The sequence below is a fragment of the Telmatherina bonti genome (assembly GCF_933228915.1).
Source record: "Telmatherina bonti genome assembly, chromosome: 3".
In the NCBI taxonomy this organism is placed as follows: Eukaryota; Metazoa; Chordata; class Actinopteri; order Atheriniformes; family Telmatherinidae; genus Telmatherina; species Telmatherina bonti.
Genome location: NC_136621.1, coordinates 32,896,074 through 32,917,125, shown reverse-complemented (window position 1 = coordinate 32,917,125; position 21,052 = coordinate 32,896,074). Strand labels below are relative to the sequence as shown.

At 37.7% G+C, this 21,052-nt stretch overlaps 2 protein-coding genes across 2 annotated transcripts in view; one reads left to right on the top strand and one right to left on the bottom strand.

The window, feature by feature from the left end:
• Positions 1 to 944, top strand: part of LOC306773874 (calcium-binding protein 5-like) — a gene marked incomplete at both ends in the record, with an annotated part of 21,395 nt that extends 20,451 nt beyond the window's left edge. The window contains one exon of the mRNA XM_079263818.1: positions 916 to 944. Coding sequence (XP_079119944.1) covers positions 916 to 944 — 29 coding nt within the window. The remainder of the gene's footprint in view (positions 1 to 915) is intronic.
• Positions 945 to 1,945: 1,001 nt separating this feature from the next.
• lonrf1 (LON peptidase N-terminal domain and ring finger 1) lies at positions 1,946 to 15,851 on the bottom strand. Its single transcript, XM_079238223.1, has 12 exons — positions 15,133 to 15,851; positions 12,624 to 12,739; positions 10,863 to 10,985; positions 7,536 to 7,727; positions 7,218 to 7,428; positions 6,980 to 7,085; positions 6,757 to 6,871; positions 6,550 to 6,671; positions 6,302 to 6,460; positions 5,972 to 6,134; positions 5,534 to 5,686; positions 1,946 to 3,695 (listed from the first exon to the last, which is right to left on the bottom strand). The coding sequence occupies exons 1-12, from the start codon at positions 15,734 to 15,736 to the stop codon at positions 3,537 to 3,539; spliced, it is 2,223 nt and encodes a 740-aa protein (XP_079094349.1). The 5' UTR covers positions 15,737 to 15,851; the 3' UTR covers positions 1,946 to 3,536.
• Positions 15,852 to 21,052: the final 5,201 nt, after the last annotated feature.

Sequence of the window (21,052 nt, the reverse complement as noted above, 5' to 3'; positions counted from 1 at the left end):
GTCCTGCCTGAGCAGACAAATCAATGACAATTATCAGGAACATATAAGTAGGCACGTCAATCTCACAAGTCATCAATAAGCAAGTGCTTCTCATTATTGTCAATTAGCTTTCAGCGCATTGGATAGGTCGTCCTTAAGTGTCGGGGTGACTCAGAGAGCATCATTTTTAAAATTCATGTGGAATTCAGCTTTAATTTCCAAGCAATCGATATGTTCACACCTAGGAAATCTGTCTGCTAGCATGTTTCACTGCCAGGAAACATCAATAGATGTCTTAACAGACCAGTGAATCCTGAAATGAACTAAACAAGGCAACTTTATTTCAACAGCACAATGTAACAGGGTGATTCAAGGGGCATTACAGAGCCATTTAAACAGAAAATAAGGGTGATTTCAAATTTAAAAACAAAAACTAAAATATAAGATAAAAACAGTATTAAAGATGTGATAAAGTTGAAATATTGAAGCTTAAAAGATAGTGTGCAGAATTGAACTTTTAAAATGAACAGCCAGGTATTTCACCTGGATTTAAATAAACTGAGTTTTTCAGCTGATTTAAGGATTTTTGTGAGTTTGTTCCAGATATGTGGAACATAGAAGCTGAATGACCAGATGGTTCATACTGGGTCAAGAGGTCACTGGTGTATTTTGGTCCTAAATCAATCCAGTAGTTTAATCTTTTTAAATTAATTCAGAAATTGATCCTTGTCTAGCTCTTTTTTTTTAAATCCTGTTTTGACACATCAAACTATCAGTGCCACACTCGGTGACAATGGAAGCATTGTGTCTCCATCAGCAGTGCTAGTTATGACTTCAAGTGGGCTGAGAAGAATGTGGCAGCATGCTGTTCTTTTGAGATGTCTGAGTGTAATTATACTTTCTCAGTGGGTCTTCTGTCTCTTGTCTCCCCTGCAGAGTTTGTTATGATGCTCTCTGCCCGATGACCTCCGATAAAAGATAAAACCGGACCGAGGAGCCGAGTGCCATGAACTCACAGCCAGTCTACGTCCTTCTGTTGCAGTCCTGTTTCTGCAGCTTTTGTTTTCTTATTTTTCTATTTATATATATTTGTTACCAGACTGTAAAAAATCTGTTACAGAAATCTCTATTTTTCTACCAAAAGTTGAGGTTGGATAAGGGCAGTGGGTAAAGGGTGAGTTATGAAACACCTTATCTCAATGGAACAAAAATGCTGCATGGTTGCCACCCTGTGGCTCAGAAATGCACAAATACTTTTCTTCAACTGTCAGGTTTAATGTGTTACACACACACACATATATACACGTATGTATATAATATGTGTATATGTAATACATTCATCACATGAACACAAACAGACTATATATATATATATATATATATATACATACATATATATATATATATATATATACATATATATATATATATATCTATATATATACATACATACATATATCTATATATATATACATACATACATATATCTATATATATATACATACATACATACATATATATATATATATACATACATACATATATATATATATATATATGTCTATATATATATATGTATATATACATATGTAATACATTCATCACATGAACACAAGCAGACTCTATATATATATATATATATATGTATATATGTCTATATATATATATATATATATATATATATATATATATATATATATATATATATATATATATATATATATACATACATACACACACACACACACACACACACATAAAAATGTGTGTGTGTGCTTAACAATGATCTTACATAGGCATCTGCATTTTTTTTGTAACATTTTTGTTGCTTTTTGACTTGAATGTTGACAATGTTCTTTGAAGGAATGTAAATGTATTGCTCAACTTATTTACTTTTTCTATTAAATTTGTAAAGAAAGCAAAAAAAAAAAAAAAAACCACAAGGCTATTGTTTAAAAAAGTGCATTTATTATTGAAAATTGATAACTTAAATTATCTGAGCAAAAAAAGCAAGAGTCATCAAAAAGCCTTTGTACAAATACTTAACATTTAACAGCTTTTTATGCTTTTTTTTTTTTTTTTAAAGATCTTGTACATATACTGTGAACACATGGTAGCTCAGACTAACTGAGAAGAAGAAAACAATACAAAAGAACAAAACCAAGAACATTCATGCTATGGCAGAAAAAAAAAAAAAGGGAATGGTAACCAAGCCAACGCAATGTGTTTCTGAAATCACAATGCGAAATGGTGTAAGGCAAATGCAGCCCCCTGACCGAAGCACTGCCGGTACCCTCCTCTTCCTCCAAGCAGACAGAGCAGCTTTAAATGAGGAACAATGTCCAAAATCTGTGATATAAACATCGATTCTTTCTCTCGTTTTGATTAGTTATATTGCAAAACCCCCTTTGTATTTCTGAAAACAAACATCAATGCAGAAATATGATCGCTTTCCTCATAAATGAACTTCAATGGGATGATGAAGATTTGATTCAAAATGAGACACTTGTGTTACCAGAACTTAGCCAAATGAAAGCTTAATATTTTCACAGCTAAATTTTTCCCAATGCAGCAGAATTTTAGTGTCTGCGAGCGAGGAAACATTTGGAAGATAGGGCTTATCTATCAAGGTTAACTGTAAGCCAACCTGAAACGACGGGGCCAACCCTGAAGCCATCAAAGGAAGAAAGTTTTAAGATACAAAACCAGCCATAAAAAATCTAAATAAGATTTCAGGGCCACACTCTTCACATGAGATTTGGAAGAAAGTCTAAAGTAAACAAAAATCTCAAAACTGTGGGAAGAAATACACTCGTCTCATTCTGGCGGTCATTGCGTCTCTGCAGAGGCAGCAAATGGAAGTTGTGCGTGTTAAGCGTGACAGAAAAGAGTAAGAATCTTATTCCAGGAGTAATACTTTCAGTGATTGGTTACACTCACTTGGCAGCTTCCTAGTTGCACTTTACTTTCACACAGATCCCCTCACAATGTTTCATCTGAACCAGACTGGATGAAAATCTGAAGCATCTTTTGAGCGTCTTCTACGCTGCAGTTTTTCAGGTGTCTTTTTAAGCTTTCAGCATTTAGGATTTTGTTTCATGCAACAACCCTCTTAAACATACAAGGGACAGAAAACATCCTTTTACTGGTGTGACCAGACACGATACAAATCAAAAATAAAAAAAACACTACATTAGGCTGTCTTCACCTCAGTTCCACATGTGCCAATTGTAAAAACCTAACAAGCAGTTACTCGTTGGCAACATTTCTGTCTTCCTCATTAGCATCAACATTGCAGCACATACTCTTCACCCATTTTATCTCTGCTGCTGCTTCTTCTTTTTTTTTTTTTTTTAAATAATTTTCCTAACACAAAAATGTGTAAATGAAGGTGTCCCTGAGGTGGTGCGGCCACATCGCTTCGTGTTGCAGATCATAAGAACTCTATCAGGAAAAATGATGCATTCAGCTGGTTGTAGAGACAGAAGTCAGTGAGATGTTGATGTGTGTTTTTTCTAAATGTCACTTCAAAGAAGATATTTGTTGTTGGGGAAGCTCTAGTTGTTGGGGATGCTCTGCAGATATGTGAGGATGTGCTGGATTTTCACCAGCCGGTCTTTGAGACTGGTCATGGAGAGGACAGAGAGCTGGTACCGAGGATCAATAGGTAGAACAGCCAGCAGCCACCAGCAGCAAGCTGGACCGTTTGGAGTTGCCTGGAAGAGAGAAGAAGAAACAAGAAACTTACTGAACTTCATTCATCCAAAAAGAAAAAGATGAAAAAAAAAATCTAAGCATTCATTTGGGAAAAGGCAACTATTCTGTTCTACAATCATTTCGCAGAGTCTTTAATCCAAAGCGCCTTACATCTGAGAGTGAGAACAACGCAAGCATGAAATCAAACAGCAGAAGACATCATAGAGAAGTGCTTGTCAGACTGCTGTGAGTCCAGTTGGACAAGGTGTTGCCATATAGTGCTACAGGCTGTGATTTTTTTTTTTTTTTTTTTTTGTTCCCTTCCTTTGTTAAAATACAGAAACAAACTCCACAATATCGTCTTGAGCCCAAAAACTGGACCAAGTTCTCCAAGTCCTCTGATGAACAGCAGAGTTGAACTAAGTGCAGAAGTGCTCCTTGAGGAGCTGAGCCTTTCGCTGCTTTTTAAGGGAGGAAAGAACTTTGCAGATGGAACAGAGTTTAGCGGATCGTTCCCCCACTGTGGAACAACAGAGGAAAAATTCCAGGGTTGTCTCCATCGTAGCAGGCATTATACATCCCTTTTAATACTTTGATTGTGTTCGGCTGATTAAAGCAACGCCAGAAGAACCAATAATCAATAACTTAACGGCTCTTGCGCACCAACAATCCAGTTTTGTGTCGTTATTCTTGATCACATTACAGAGGCTCTGCTGTTCTCCTATTCATCCACTTTCGCTGTGATTTGTCAGAGCCGTAATGAAATCCAATCATCCGTGAATGTTTCAAACTAATCTGCCAATAGAAAATACACAAATATAGATTTAAAAAAAAAAAAAAAAAAGAACTCATCTCCAGCTTCTATTTAGCTGCAACACAGAGCATTTCTTCAGACCTCCAGCTGCTTCTGAGGCGCCTTCTTCTTGTTTCATATTCAGACACTTCCTTTTACATGACTGATGCAGTCCATTGGAAAGACTTAACAGATAAAATGATGGTTTACAGTAATCTGCATGAGGAATGCATTGCTTCTTTCTCTTCAAGCCTGAGCCAGTTACAAAATGTGCTTAGTAAGGATTGGGAGTGAACGAAGTTTACTACGTCTGTACAACATTTCTCTTTCAGACAAGAGCCTTAGTCAAAGTCTTTTTAGTTACCTTGTGGCAAACATGTTTTATTACATAACGCCGTTAAAACTCACAGTCCCCACATAATGTTCTGGCACATGTAGAGTTGGGAATTCTTTACATGACACTGTTGTGACGCAACACGGTTGGTTGGAGATTAGGCATGAAGGACCATTTAAGCTCTTTAGCCCACATTGTCAATAGACTCTGCAGTGGCTGGCCTAAGAACAGGGCTGTAATCCCTCTGAGCGCTGCAGACTGTGCTGGAGAGGGAGCTGAACACACTTAACAACTGCATTCTGGTATTAAGACCTCTTAAGCAGGTGAATCCTTGTCAGTGTGGGTATTCCCACAAGGCAATGTGTCATGAGATGATTCAACGTAAGTCTAAACCATTTAGCCTAAATGTTTGACGATATGAATGCAAGCTTTGCAAACCCTGAAGCGTTTTTAAGAAAATGGCCACTTTAGTGCACTTGTCTGCTCTGATGAAGACAGCAGATAATATAAACTGCCCAGACACAAACATGGCTCTTACCTCCAGCAACACAGGCTTTGTCTTAACAGGTTTGGCTAACTTCACTAAAATGACTTGTCAGACACTTAAATGTTTAGATCAGCAAGCCAAACATAACTTGCAAGTTTCCCGTTTTAGGAACTGGGATGTTCTCTAAAAACGATCTGAAGAGCAAATCTCTTCTTTTAGAAACACAGAGACAAAGAGCCTGTACCTGGATGTCAGCTTCTCGCTCCGGCATTGGTCCAAAGTGCTGCAGGATCTGGTTGTGGAAGCGGATCTTGAGGTTCTGGAACCAGTCTTGGGCCTGTTCATATACTGCGTCATGTAGCTCTTGCAGCTTTTCTAGTTCATCTCTGTCCTCCACCTAGCAGGCAAGAATCGCTCAGTTAATTCACCATTTTATTCTTTTCAAAGGGTCCTAATGATTTCACTTCACAAAAACACTTGCAATTTCAGAAGAGAAAGGCAGGTAGTGATGCCTGCTTTACGTGACATTTCACCACACTAAACTTGTATGACTGGTCTTTAAGAACATACCAAAGGCTTAAAGGATGTACCAAAAAATGACATCCTTTAAGCCTGCTGAGATGTGATGCAACACATGCATATTGCAGGTATGAATGGGTTAAATGTTTACAGTAGCTTTTACCCTGCTGTCCTCCAAGTGCTCAATGTCTGCAGTACTGTAACCATCCTTCAATCCTCTGGCCAGGACCCGGAAGCGCTTTCCTCCGATGGTATCCACAACTGAACGTCCGTCAGGGAGGAAATGGACACTCCTTATGATCAGCATGCAGCCATAATCGGCAAACCTGCATGAAGAGATACAATAGTTAATTCTGAACAGGTCTAAAGGCAGATCAAATGGCACTTAATGAACTGAGCTGAATATTCACAGACAGCAGAAAAAATTTCTACATAATGTTGCATAAAGTCCTCTAAAAAGTGATCCTTGAAGAGGAGCAGCGGGCGTCCTCACCCTTTCTGAGGATCACTAATACACATCCCAAACTGCCGCGTGCCGGTGTCCATACAGCGGCGAATCATGAGGCGATAACGTGGCTCGAAGACATGCAGGGGGCAAGGCACGGTGGGGTAAGCCATGGTACACACAAAGATAGGCACATTCTTTGTCAGGCTACAAAGAGGGAAACAGAGAGAGAGAGAGACAGAGTTTAAAAACCCCAATGCGCCATCTGAAGATGAAGGAGTGGAAATACTTCTTACTCAGAAAGCTCTCTGGTTTCCTCCAGATGAGTTTTAGTTCTCTCTGCATACTCCCGACTCAAGTACTGTTTGATTAACATGTCCAAGATAGACGTCACCATGTACTTCCTGCACGCTAGATACTGGAGACAGAGAGGACAGTGCAGTGTTAGGCAAGTAATGAGACTGAAATCAATAAATCAGATGGCGATGAGATGCCTTTCTCACCTCCTTCAGGCTCTCTTTGCAGAGGGGACAGTATGGAGTGTGGTCCAAGCAGCGTTCCAAACAGTTTTTACAGAAGGTATGGCCGCACGGTGTCGTTACGGGCTCATAAAACAACCTGTTATTGGTTAGTGAGATGGAATAATCAGCTAGCTGTTTTGTCAAATGCACAGGTTCTAGTAGCTGGTGGTGAACGTATCCATGTGACATTCTAGTTTGTCTTTACCTCATACAGAGGGAACACTCCAGGTCGTTGGGATCCAGCAAATCCACAGGAACGCTTCTGCAGGTTTTCGCTTTGGCAGTCCATTGTTTGAAGCTTTTCACCACACCTAATGTCAATAAGGAAGAAAAAAAGCATTCAATCATCTTAATTAACATATAATCTGATTCCTCCTGCATCCCTGTGCAGGAATTAAGTTTTATCTGTTCTTTATGGTAACTAATAGCTTAGAAAAACCAACCTTTTTTATGTTTGCTACTTCCACTGTCTACTATGCAGGATTCTATGTCTGACACAGACAGCTTCCTCTTCAGCAGACTTCCCTTGTTCTGGTCACCCAGTTGAGGAGCAGAGCTAACCCTCTTCAGCCCCTCTTCACTGCTGTTTGAGCCGTGCATTCGTAATGACTGTGCACGGCTCAGGCCAGGGCGCTCCAGACTTTCACAGTGTTTCTGGATATAAGGACAGAAAATGACAATGGTTTCTTTCTTGCAGGGAAACAAATGCATTGAATCAACCTATTGAGTAACTGTTAAATAGTTGCTCTTCATGCTGGTACCTCCTGGTTTTCTGCGTTGTGTGCAGAGGTAGCACGGACTTGATTGTGTTGTCTCTGAAGCGGGCTCTGTGCTTGAGCATGGGTATCTGCAGCGAGGGTTTTACCACGTAAGTGAGGCAGTGTGTTTTGCGTGGTTTCCCTCAAGCCAACCTTTACGTTCTCGTCACCGGGGGACAGCAGGTCGCACAAGATCTGCAAGAAGGCATCAGTTTGTCATTGGCCTAAAATAATACACACTTTAAAGCAGAACTTAGCAGGAAAATGACCATTATTGTAAACTAAATAACCAAGTTCCCACAAAAAATTTGAGTTAAAATTATATATTCATTCATTCATTCATTTTCTGAACCGCTTATTCCAATTCAGGGTCGCGGGGAAGCTGGAGCCTATCCCAGCTGGCTTTGGGTGACAGGCAGGGTACACCCTGGACAGCTCGCCAGTCCATCGCAGGGCCACAGAGAGACGAACAACCACTCATGCTCACACTCATTCCTAGGGGCAATTTAGAGTGGCCAATTAACCTATCATGCATGTCTTTGGACGGTGGGAGGAAGCCGGAGTACCCGGAGAGAACCCACGCATACACGGGGAGCATGCAAACTCCACACAGAAAGGCCACTGTATATGTGTATATATGTATATATGTATGTATATATATGTATATATATATATATATATGTATGTATATATATGTATATATATATATATATGTATGTATATATATGTATATATATATATATATGTATGTATATATATGTATATATATATATATGTATGTATATATATATATATATATATATATATATATATATATATATATATATATATATATATATATATATATATATATATATATCTTCAGACAGAGACTCCTTCATGTTTGCAGCGACAAGGTCTTATGTAATAACCCCTTATAAGAATTTGCTCCCCAGCTATTTATCTATTTATCCTTGACATTGTTCCTTAACTTAGGATTAAATGTTTCTTTAGAGTTTAATGAAGTTTTATTGAATTGAATTCCTCACATACCAAAAAATGTTAACCCACACAAGCGGAAAGAAAGTACTTGATTCATGTGGGTGATCTCTGCGAAGCGCATTATCTTTATTAAGCTGTCATGTCTTCATGATGAACTCATTAATGGGGCCATGTTGATGCCTTGCTTAGAAGGAATTTAGTGTCATTCTATGTTCGATTTGTATACTGTTTTTTGCTCTTATTTCAAGTAATATCCAACTATATGTTCTGCAGTTGCTTAAATGCTTTGAATTCACTGAGAGGTAACAATAAGGACAGCAGCCGTCTTATCACATTACATTGTTTTTACTATGATATTAAGGTATTTTTGCAGAGATTTTATGGTCCACGAATGTCTAAATTAAAAAATAAAACCCGGAAGACACTAGAATTTACAACTATAAACCTAACAGGAAGCTCGGTCTAGATTTATAAGGCTTCAACAAAGTGAGAACCTAAACACTGATACATTCAGTAATGACAATATTTAAAAGTTATTTATATAAGCAATGCATTATTAGATAGTTTGAACACAAACTGTTTATAGAAAAGCTATTGGGAAATCCATCTTCATCCAAAATACAAATTTTATATCTTATATATAATATATATATACATATATATATATATATATATATATATATATATATATATATATATATATATATATATATATATATATATATACACACACACACACACACACACACACACACACATATATACATATAAATATGAAAATTTAGGTCTGTTAAGCATCTGAGTACTCTTGCACAGAGACAAACAAACAAACAAACAGTACTCATCACATACTGTACATCTGCCAAGAAAGAAAATGTGTTTTTCTGAAAAATGCATGACTCAAATGTGTGTCACTTATATAACTCCAATACTGTCTGTGTTTTATCATATTAAGTGGTACTAATGTCATTATAGGCAGAGTCACAAGACCTGACCCACTAAGGGCTTATGCAATACCAACACAGATAATCACAGAGAGGTAGAAACTCATTTTGGAATATTTACAGCACCAGTCTGCGCTGGACAGGCCTACTCATACAAAAAGGTGTTTTATTTTAAATACGAGCAAATTCGTAACAACTAGCCATGTAACATCAGCTGTTTGTAGTTTAACACATTGTGTTTTTTTGTCATTTTTGTAATACATTTAATAAAAATTTACTATACAGTTTGTTTATACATGTGAGAACAGCTCCAGTCCATGAGGGCCACAATCCTGTTTCCCTGCTCCAACAGGCCTGACTCTAAATAATGAAACATTGTGCCGAATTTTTTAGGCTTTTTTTAGTTGGGCGCGTTGGAGCAGAAATACACAAAAAACTAGGTCAGCTGCCCTTGAGGACGGACGTTGGATACCTCTGTTCTAGAAAGAATGTTCTTATCTGTCTGCTTTGTTTGTAAAAAAGGTTAGAAGTTTGTAGTTGATTTTTGGAAATTTTAAAAATTCTGAATTAAGTCAACTATGGCAAAAACTAAAGGATTGTAGTTATAGCTATTTTATAAAATTTCCTCTAGAAAGTCATCCTTACGTTCAATCAGTGATTCTGAAAGTGTGCACGTTTCAGCTTTGAATAATTCCAGAAACACTAAACTCTGCCAGATCATCAGCCAGTTCCAAGCGTTTTTTCTTCATTTTAAATGACACTATAAGCCAGTGGCATAGTTTTTCTTTTCAATTTTTGTAGCAACAAATCTTAAGCAAAACAGATCCTTGCCAGTAACCATGGTACTACATAGCATCTTCAGTCAATAATTATGCATGGAAACCACAACAAAATCCTATCAGTTGTATGTCATTACAAGTACAACCAGACCTCCTGTGTGTTGAAGCATGAAAAATCTCTGCAGAGAACAACGTAAATAATTGAAATCTTACTAAAATAAAGTTTTACAAGAAGCTTTTTCTTTAAGATGTTTCACAAAAGCAACACGTCTTTAATTCATATGGTTAAATACTAAATTAGTTCATTAACTTTACATGTTTACTAACTTCACATGATCGTAGTAATAAGCACAAAGTCAGCATTACATAAGAGCAGCACACCACAAAAATAGTGCAAATAACTGTGCTTTACATTGTCCGCTATCCCTTCAGAGAACTGGGTCACTCATGTAACTTAACTCTTCGTAGTAATTACATAATGTTAACGGCTCCACACTGGCTTGCAGGAGACAGTAGTTGACTCTTTAAGCCTCTAAACACTATGCGACCTCAACTAAACCTTTCACATTCGGCATGCTGATGGGGTCTAAAGTTTCCTTTCCTGCACTGTTAACACGCTCTCTAACCTTTTCCACTTGTCTTTTAGCACCTGGGAAGTCCTCGTCAACGCTCAGGCAGTGGAGGAAGACCTGCAGAGACTTGTCCACTTGACCCATTTCATGCAGCACCATAGCTTTCCTGAACAGAGCCTGAAAAAGCATGAAGAAACACACACACACACACACACACACACACACACACACATCAGTGTAATGCACACAAACCATGATGCACTTCCGTATTGGCATGTGTTCATGCTTTGCACATCTCACAGGAAAAACATCACTGTAAGTAGTTTTTTTGTTTTTTTTTTTAAAGTGCAGAAACAACTGACACCATAAATAAAAACAACACAAGCATGCCGTCTCCTGTTTGTGATGCAATACTCTTTAGTAACTTTGACCTTAATCTTTGCATTCACAGCTTTGTTCTCGAAAAACCGTTGCTGGCCACAACACTCTTTTGTAACATATTTACCCGCCAACTGACACAGCACTAAAAATATCAGACGTTTGCTGCAGAAACACCTTTCAAATAAACTAACATGGTCAGTGTAAAGGAATGATCCTCAGACTGACATTCAGTGGACTCAGCAGCCAGTCAAAAATCCATTTTGCTCTTTGATGACGCTAACAAACTAAGTAAAACCTTTGACACGTAAGTAGACCTGCAAGTTACAGCTGAATAAACTTCTGGCTAGAATCTAATGACACGGATCATGAGCCAATTCCTGACTGCAGCTTTGAAGGTGGTGTTCTTAAAATAGTCCTTTTCTTAATTATGGTTGACAGATAAAGATATCAGGCCAGATTCCCCCTAAGTGATAAACACAAGCCAGACATCAGAAAACAAAAAGCAGCTTAATGTTTCCACCACCATTTTATTGGTAAACTCACAACCCCCACTAGTTAGTCAGGTTAACTACAACACCAGGTTACAACCAAAGTCTTTTCAGGTTCCCTTTCCTCTAGAACAGGTTCATACTGGGTTATTCTAATAAAAACCAAACAACCTGATGTTATTTATCTGATTTAGATGACAACATGTCATAGTTGCTCTCAGGGTTGCAGCTTTTTTATCTAAACTCTCCCAGGAAGGTGAACATATAATCATGGTGCTCCAGTGAGGAGCCTGCCAGCGTACTTCTCCTCCCCTGATGTTAACCCAAGAACATCACGTCCATCAGGTAAACGCATGGCTAATAAGGTTGAAATTACCATCATTAGTCATTTCTGAGTGGCATTACGACTTAAAATAAATGCAATATTCTTGGAATGTTTTATAAAGTCAACTCAATATTTGACTCCCAAACTCTAAGAATATTTATAGCAACCAATGAAACAGTCTTCATGAGAACATTTAAAAAGTTTATCTGTTTTCTGTGCCAAGTGTTTTTTTTTAATGTATTTATATTGTTTGTTTTTTTTTTAATGACAGCCTTTCAGTCATTATGGAAAACTGGTGTGGGAGTTTGGAAATGAGAAGTGACTTTACAGGTGAGTCTAGCAGTCACATGGTGTTTAAATGAGGCTATTCTGCCATCACATGTCAGATTCCCACTGTAATGCCGTAACAGACAGATTACCTTCTACAGCGACAGAGTTCATAAATATATGATTGCGTACATCTGATTTTAAGGTTGAGATTAACACCCTCTTCATTAAGCCTGTATCCAAGTTACATATATGAAACAAAAGAGTAAAATAAAAACTAATTGTTATGTATGGATGGATGGATGTGGTTTGTCGTTGTCTCTGTAATTGCTGCTGTATTAATGAGTGACCTACCTCAGCAGTGCAACTGGACCTGCAACAACACTCTATGTCCTCAAGAGCCAGTCGGTACTGCTTGAGAGCCGTGTACGCTTCTGCTCGGGACAGCCGGGCCATTATCATATGTGGATCTGCAAGCAAAAGAAAAAACCTTCAGAAAATGTTTTGTTTTCTTTTCCCTCCCTTTAAACTTTGTCCTTGATTGATTAGGTCAGAGATAATCAATTCAGCTGCTGTCTTGCAGGTTTTCAGTGTTTTCCTGCGCCAACACAACTGGTCCAAATTAAACTGGTCCAACAGCCTATGATGCTCTGCACAATGAATCATCAATTTTGGAGCAGAGATACATAAAAAAAAAAAAAACCCTGCATGACTGAGACCCTCACTGGACCGAAGTGGGAATCCCAACATTACAGGGAACAGTCACTCATACAATTCCTGTTCAATAACTTCTGTGATAAAACAAATGCTTTCATCATCCCACTGCCAACAAACTAGAGGTCATTTCATTGTAAAACCTAGAAGATTTGTATAGTTACACAAGAATCCCCCTTTCCCCTCTCTCACACACACTCAGAACCTTATGTTTTTTTCATCAACAAGGTTTCTCCTGCAACTCATACCTTATATAAACACATCATAAGCCCAAATTTTGAAAAAAGTATGTCACTGACCTCTCAGCAAACAGAATTAAAGAATAATAAGTTACATAAGCTTTGAAAGAGCAATGAGAGATATGATGATTCTTTTATTTCTGCTCCTGATTTTGACAAACAGACAGACAGACAGATAGATACATAGATATGAATGAACTTTAACACATCTAAATCAGCTATGTTAGTAAAGTCCAATAAAAATAATTCCTTTGGTATTTATTCATCCAAACAATCAGATTTAGCAGACTAATCAATGAATTAATCAACTATATTAAGCTGACCTGCATTCCATCTTAACTTTCTACATGATCAGAGTTGTGCCTTTTTTTTTTTTTTTTTTTTAAAACACTGTATTGCACATAATCCACCCCACTAGTCTACTACCTTTCATTGAAACACATTTGAGTCAAACTTGTGTTTTGTCAGATCAGGACTAGAGAACCTGTGGTCATCAGAAGGGCAACATAACAATCATATGTACCACATCATGTCCTGCCTCTAAGGTTACTGGAAGCACTGTGGACTATAATGGTCAACAACAGGGGTTATTACATAACCATGTTTATGTCTCCAAAGCAGGTGAACTACTTTCTCAAATTTAACATATGGTTGTTGACATTTCACAAAGACGATACCAAAAGTTGTAATGTTCCCACAAAGATCAAGGTGACATCTGAACAATGTCAATTTTGCAACTTTCATAAGGAAACAGGAAAAGAAAACCCTCTTATGCTTAGTTCGTCAATGACAGTTTAAATAAATAGATAAAAAGAATCATTATTTTGTTAGTACTTATTTGATGAATCCTTTCCAAGATCACTGAGGTTGTGGTGACACAGAAGGTCAGGTCAAAATTTTCTTCACATTCATCCTGCTAGCAGTAAGGTTGCTGCAGATAACAGAAATTAAATGTGCAGCATGTTATGTTTTATATAATCTTGGAAGTCCAAAGTAATATTCCAGACCTGATGTCAGGATATCAGGCTTCTTAGACCACTGTTACCTCAGTAACATAAAAACAAGACAAAAGCAGGAAATTGCATCTCCTTCCTGCATAATCAGAGCTTATCTAAGGTTCAGTGATCTTGGAAAAAAAAGTATATGTACATATATTCTTCTTGCAGCACAGCAAATAACTACAATGCAGGATCATATCTTAAGTTTCAGCCATTAATTGTATTTTTTTTTTTTTATAACTGATAACTAATTACTCAACTGTAATATTTATTGGCAGTATTATATACAGGGAAATTATTTAATTACGTTCCTATCAATTCGTGTTTGCATACCTGCAAACTCCACCCTTCCACCCATCCCAAAGCAATAACACGTTTCTTACAAAACAATGTGACAGAATTGGCCTAGTTTTACTTGCTGCCCTCCTGAGAGCTTGCATGGGGCCACCAGTTTGACCCTGGCCCCTTCCTTGATCCAGTAACGGCATGTTCATCCCCCTCTTCAGAACATTTATGAAACAGCGGTTCGTAACAGCCGGAACAATTACAACTTTGATAAGTTACAAAACCTGCCCCAGTGTGTGTCACGACCTGCCTTATGCAACTTTTTGTTAGTGCGCATGCGCGGTGCGTTGCATTTCGTAAGCAAGGCCCTCCAGACTTGAGGGCAGTCAGGAGGCTGGCACCAACACAACACATGCTGACATGGTTTTCACAATATTGGTCAGTAGAACTCACTGAACTTTTCCCCCTTCAAGGGTCCACTCACTAAAGAGGTTTTCACACCCGTTTTTTACACTTATTATCACGCATTTTTACACGCTGTTTTGATTTTTTTTTTAAAAAAAACCAAGAAGACACACCTATTCTTGAACAACATGGGCGCTATAATGTTGTGATAATGGCACTCACCTGACCGGATAACATCAGTAGCCAGTGCCACGGCTTCTTTGTAGCGTTTTCTTCTACACATTGCGTCAGCTTCGCTTAATGTTTTTGACGTTTTCATCCCGTCAGGAAACCATTTTTCTAAAAGTCCGCAGAGAGTTACATTCACTTTCTCCTTAGCGCCGACTGCTTCGCCGCACAGTTTGCATTTAGAGAGCAGCCGCCGGCGGAAACATCTTTTACAATACGAATGTCCACAAGCTACAGTCACAGGTTCCCCTAAAAAGCCATGACAGCTGGGACAGTTCAACACTCCGTCCTCGGAGCCCTCTTCTGGGTCCGAGGTCTGGCCTGTGGATGCACCTGGACCAGGCGTTTTCCTCTTGAAGTTGCGAAGGATACAATCCACAAAAGTGCTTAATTGGTCCGGTCGGACTGGACCATACTGCATAGCCGCTGAAAACCAGTCAATGGCTTCTTTTAGAGAGTCTTCCGATGCCAGAGCGTTGCCTTTCTGAAGAATAAGTTCTAGGTGGTCCTCCTCTTCAGAGACATTGTCCGCGTCCGGCCCAATGAAGAAGGCGCTTCTCTCCTCTGGCACGTCTGCTACTTGTGGTTGCAGCGACATTATGACTTCGATATGTTTTGCGAAGTGCTATGTGTGTTTTATTCTGTTATTGTGACGAGACATGCCGATGGCTTGCCGCGGTCCTTGGCAATTTTAGCAACGAACTTCCACACGGCTATCAGTTCGTTACATAAAGGAAATCTTGGTCACGTGATAAGCAATGCTGCGTCATGATTGGTCGGAACGGGCCTGTTATAAAACATGCGCTGGAAAGTTTCATAACTGCGGAAGAGACGCAGTGAAGTTGACAAACTGCGCCAGATGTGAGCGACCCCTAAGTCCCTCAACTCTTACATACCTTTCGATTTTATTAATGTTGTTTAACATATTAATCTGAAGTTTTTAAAGCCTGTGTAGTCTTGTACAGAAAACGGGCCATTAACTTGTGTAAGACGATGTTGTAACACTTTCATCCTTGTAATGTCCTTTAGTTTTATACAGACCTATATATATGTATATACAGTTATGCTCATATTTATTCATACCCTTTCATTAAAGAAGGCAAAAAAAGCTGCCTGTAAAATAAGCTGAAATTGACTAAAGTAATAATAAATAAAAAATTTTATGAAAATCATCACATTATTTTCTAATTCTGGTTCAATAGAAATATTTTTTTTAAAAAAGCAAACAAATAAGATAATTTATTACATATTACATCATTCATAAACTAATATTTTGTTGAACAATCCTTTAATGTTTCTGCTACAGTCAGGTGTTTTCTGTTCCTCTCAGTCAGACTTCTGCACCTGTTGACAGGTATTTTGTCCCACTGTTCAACAGAAAAGTGCTCTAATTTGTCCAGGACCAATTTTTTTGTTTGGTTTTTTTTCTTTCTTCAACTCAATTAAATGAAGAAAAAACAGTGTCTTATATTACTAAATTATATTTCTACAAATTTTTAGTTATTGTACCTTTTTTAAGTCTCCAGTTATTTGAGTGACTTGTAAATTCAGCCTTTTCTTTAATGAAAGGGGATGAATACATATGAGCAAAACTGTGTGTATATTATATATATGTATATAATTAAAGTTACCCTCACTAAGGTTTTAATCGCCTCTCAGTGACCTGCTTGACTGTTGTATTAACCTGATAAAATATTTACAGCTTATTTCAGATCATTTTTCTGAAGTCCTTCAGATCCCAGTAGAACATGCCTCCTTCCCTTGCTTAAAGTCATTTAAATCACCTTACCTCTCCATTATAATGCTCCATCTGAACTTCAGCTAATAATCTTGACCATGTTGACATGCATTGTTGCAATGTGACTGATAACAAGCAACTGAGTAGGTGCGCCTCATTTCATGCAGAAGAATTCAAATGAATTTAAAATAAAAATGCATTCACATATAACTGGCCCTTAATGGTTAATGCAACAGTCCTCTGGGCCATGGATGTATTTTATTAGTTTGGTCTGATGAGCATTATGTTATCAGATCAAACCAATCACAAACTTGTTTAATTATGGGGGGTCTTTTGCCTATGTTTTTAATTATATAATTCCAGAAGTCCATCATAGACTTGTTTTTTTTTTTCAGTAATCAAACTGTTTCCCCTTACACAGTTGCAGTTTTCCATAAGATATACCTTGAGTCTATCTTTTTGCCATTTACTCACCATCCTAACAGAAAAGGGACACAATGTATACTAATGAACATCCCCTGTCTAATCTAAAGTTGTAAACAGCTGATTTTCAGGATACTGAGTTACATTTCCTTTCCCTGGAACTAGAAAATACCACAACTTAAATGTCTGACTGCTAGATGGTTATTGCCATGATCTTTGGATTCCCTCGTACATCATACAAAGTGTCCTTGAACGCCACATTACCCTCATGTGCTGCTTGGTGTGCAAGTGTATGTAGGATTTAAGAAAAGGCATGTGGTGACAAAGAAAGTGCTGTTCCAATTTGTCTTTAAGAGGGCAAGTGGTGCTTGTTCTTTAATGTGATTTGAGATGCCAACAAGACTGGAAAACCTATTTAGAAATGCTGTCAGCAGTTGTTTGTAGCCAGTAGCATTTTCCTTCTCGCGCTGTCTGTCCTTTTCTATTTTGATGATTTAGGAACACCCCGAGGGAGTTTGGCACAAATGTCTACAGGGCCAAAAATGAATTCATTATATTTTGACCTAGAGGTAGAAAACACACAACAATGCACCCATGCAAATACATAAACAACCCTATTACAGTAAACACATCCAAAAGAACAACAACTCATTCACAAAACTGTTGTGAAATATTTTCCAAACTGCTTTTATTTAATAAAAAATATGGTAGATGCTGTTCTCTTATATCTTTTTGTTGTGTTTTCCAAAATGTCTATATTTGGTATAAATGCAGTCAAAGATATATTTGAATTTTTTGCAGAAATGCATTTCTGGCCTTTAATCAAAGCTTGTCCCTCAGGAACAGACAAGAAGAGGGAGGCTATATTTCTCATCAACCTTAAGACTGATGTGTGGATCTTTTCTGACAGGCAATTGGAAATGTGTGTAAACTTTAAGCATTTTAGAATTTGAAGTTTCTTTGTTGCATCCATCATGCGTTAATGAGGCTGTGTCTGTATTGATGGCTACAACTTGATCCTCTAAGTTGCAGTGTTCTTTGTCAGACATGTTAACACAAACAATGCATACAGGAAAACCTCCACTAAAACAAATAAAATCAAATTTAATTTGCCCTGAAATTCGCCTCCTAATCTGCACATCCAAAATCTTCTATCTTTGGACCATATGCTTAAATTAAGAAAAGCACTCTTTATTGGACAAAATGGAAACATCTGACTGGTTGGCACAGAACAGCGGGGCTGTAAACCAATTCCAGTTTGAAAATCTGATGATGATTACCAACGGAAAGAAGCAATGACAGTATTATTGAACTGCAATATGGTGAGAATTGTGATATGTTATCATTACAGTCAGCTAAATATCAGATAGCAGAGACACAAATTATGTTCCAAAAGATTAAAAGCAAAAGAAAATAGTATTTTTTCTGTCTGACTAAGTATTGATCTGATACAAGTTTCCATGTAGTTCCATGTTTTCAGAGCTTTCGTTCTCAGTTGTTTATAGTTTTTTATAATTCTATCATATGTAGTCAAATGAAAGAAAATGATTAATTCCAACTGTTTCATTTACAGTATTAAGGTGTTTAAATTGGATTTATTCAAACTGGTCTAAGAATGATCAACCTAATTATTAGTAAATGTTTTTAAATGAGAGTTTTGTACAGACTACATGACAAAGCTCTAAGGTTAATATAAGGTTATTACCCTAATCTTATTTATTTCCAACACAGAGTTGATCCATGACCGAATAAATGTTAGTTATATTCCTCTTTGGGAAACTATAGGAATCATAAGCACATAATATGACAGTTTTATAACCACTGGTGAAGCAGAACCATTGAATGCATTCATATGCTTGTTAATGATGAGGTGGGAAACTATTAGAAGAAAAACAGAGACCATGAAATGAGAAGTTGATGTGGTTTGGTGTGAAGTATTGTAGTGTGTGTGCACAGTGCCATCTAGTGGTCAAAGTGTGTCACTGCTCCAATGGATAGTAAACAGCTGGAAGGCTTTTTCTACTCTTTTGATTAGTACAATATTGTTTTCTTGTCTTTTTTTTTCTTAAAATGAGAATCAGAACATTGGGCTTGGTGGTGGATGTGCTATCTCAATGGCCCTTTGGCTACAAATGTTCCTGGTAATATAGCCAATGCAGGACACACAAAAACATCTCCTGGGATTTACTGGGAAGCAGTCAGTATGGGTGTTTCATTTTCATTTTTTTAAGCTTGTCCTGTTCAGCATCAAAGTAGAAGCTAAAAAAAGTGAACTTGAGCCATTTTACACATGTTTTAATGGAGGTGTTAAACAGGGAAATATCTCAGGAATTCTCCTTTAGTGGTTTAGTTGTGTGATGTTTTGTGGTGATTGTTTATATGGAGAAGTGTCTTCATGCCTTCTGCATGTCTGAAGAAGGGCTAGTCCTCAAAACATCACACAATTAATTATCTATAGAATTATTCCAATAATTCCAATTAAATCTAAAGGAGTATCTTCCAGGGTGGGGACTTCACTTTTTCATCTTGGATTGCCTTTACGGTCCAGCATCCAGTATTATTCATCTGGGATGTGCATGTTTCTTTAGCTTTTTTTTTTTTTTTTAAATATGTCATTAGCAGATGTTGATGACACCTTTATCAATTACAAGAGTCTGGAGATTAAAGGATTGTCCACAAATTCACCTTACAAACACCACGAGGATCCAGAAGAAGTAAATCACAAAATTAAAAAGGATCAGAGTTTATTTGTCCTTTAACTAGATTAAAACTTTTGACCATAAAAAAATAAGACATGATTTATGTTTTTTTTTTTTTTTAAGCTATTGTTGATCTGTTAGCTCAGTTTGTAGCTGTTAGTCTTGTTTGTGTGGTTTGCTTGAGGTGTAGAAATTAGATGAAGGTGTAACGTTGACAATGATGCTCTCATATTCTTGTTAAATTCTGATATAATTGCTTGGTAGAGTCTTTTAGCTGAGTTTTTCCCACCATTTTGGCATGCTACATGTTAGGATTGGCTCTTTCTTGCATGTGCAACAATCTTATATACAGCACATGTCTCATGTTCCCTCCTGTACAGGTAGTCTCCTAAAGAAGAGGTTAATGCTGCATAGATGTGTATTTACTGCAAGTATACTCAAGAGCAGGGATCCTCAATCCAGGTTCTCGAGGACCAGTGTCCTGCAGGTTTTCCAAGCGTCCCTGCTGCAACACACCTGATTCAAATCAATGTGTATTTAGCAGACATATGCAGAGCTTGTCTGAGTCTGAGTCTGGCGTGTTCCAGTAGGGACAGAAGGAAAACCTGCAGGACACTGCGCCTTGAGGACTGTGATTGAGGATCCCTGCTCAAGAGCTATCTGACTACTTTAAGATCCATCTCTTCTCAAACACCTGAATTCCTTCCTGTGCATGTCATTCAGCTCTGCAGAGGTCTGGCAATGAGCCGTTTATGTGATGCATCCAGCTTTTAGATGCCGCAGGACAGTAGCTCTATGAGGACTGGACTTGGCCACTCCTGATGTAGAGTTTTAAGTGCTCATTACTTACCATAAGAGGGCAGCGTTGAACTGTGTGAAACAGACTCACAGCAACTTGTCCATCAGTGAGATCTGTCACCACCCAAGACAGCTCTTGAACACTTGGGTGGATGTGTGTTCTGTCCCAAGTAGATTAAAACAACATTTTTGGAGGATAAAACTGGGATTCTCACAATGGTGAATGGAGTCAGAGATTCAGTAGCTTAAGAAAATC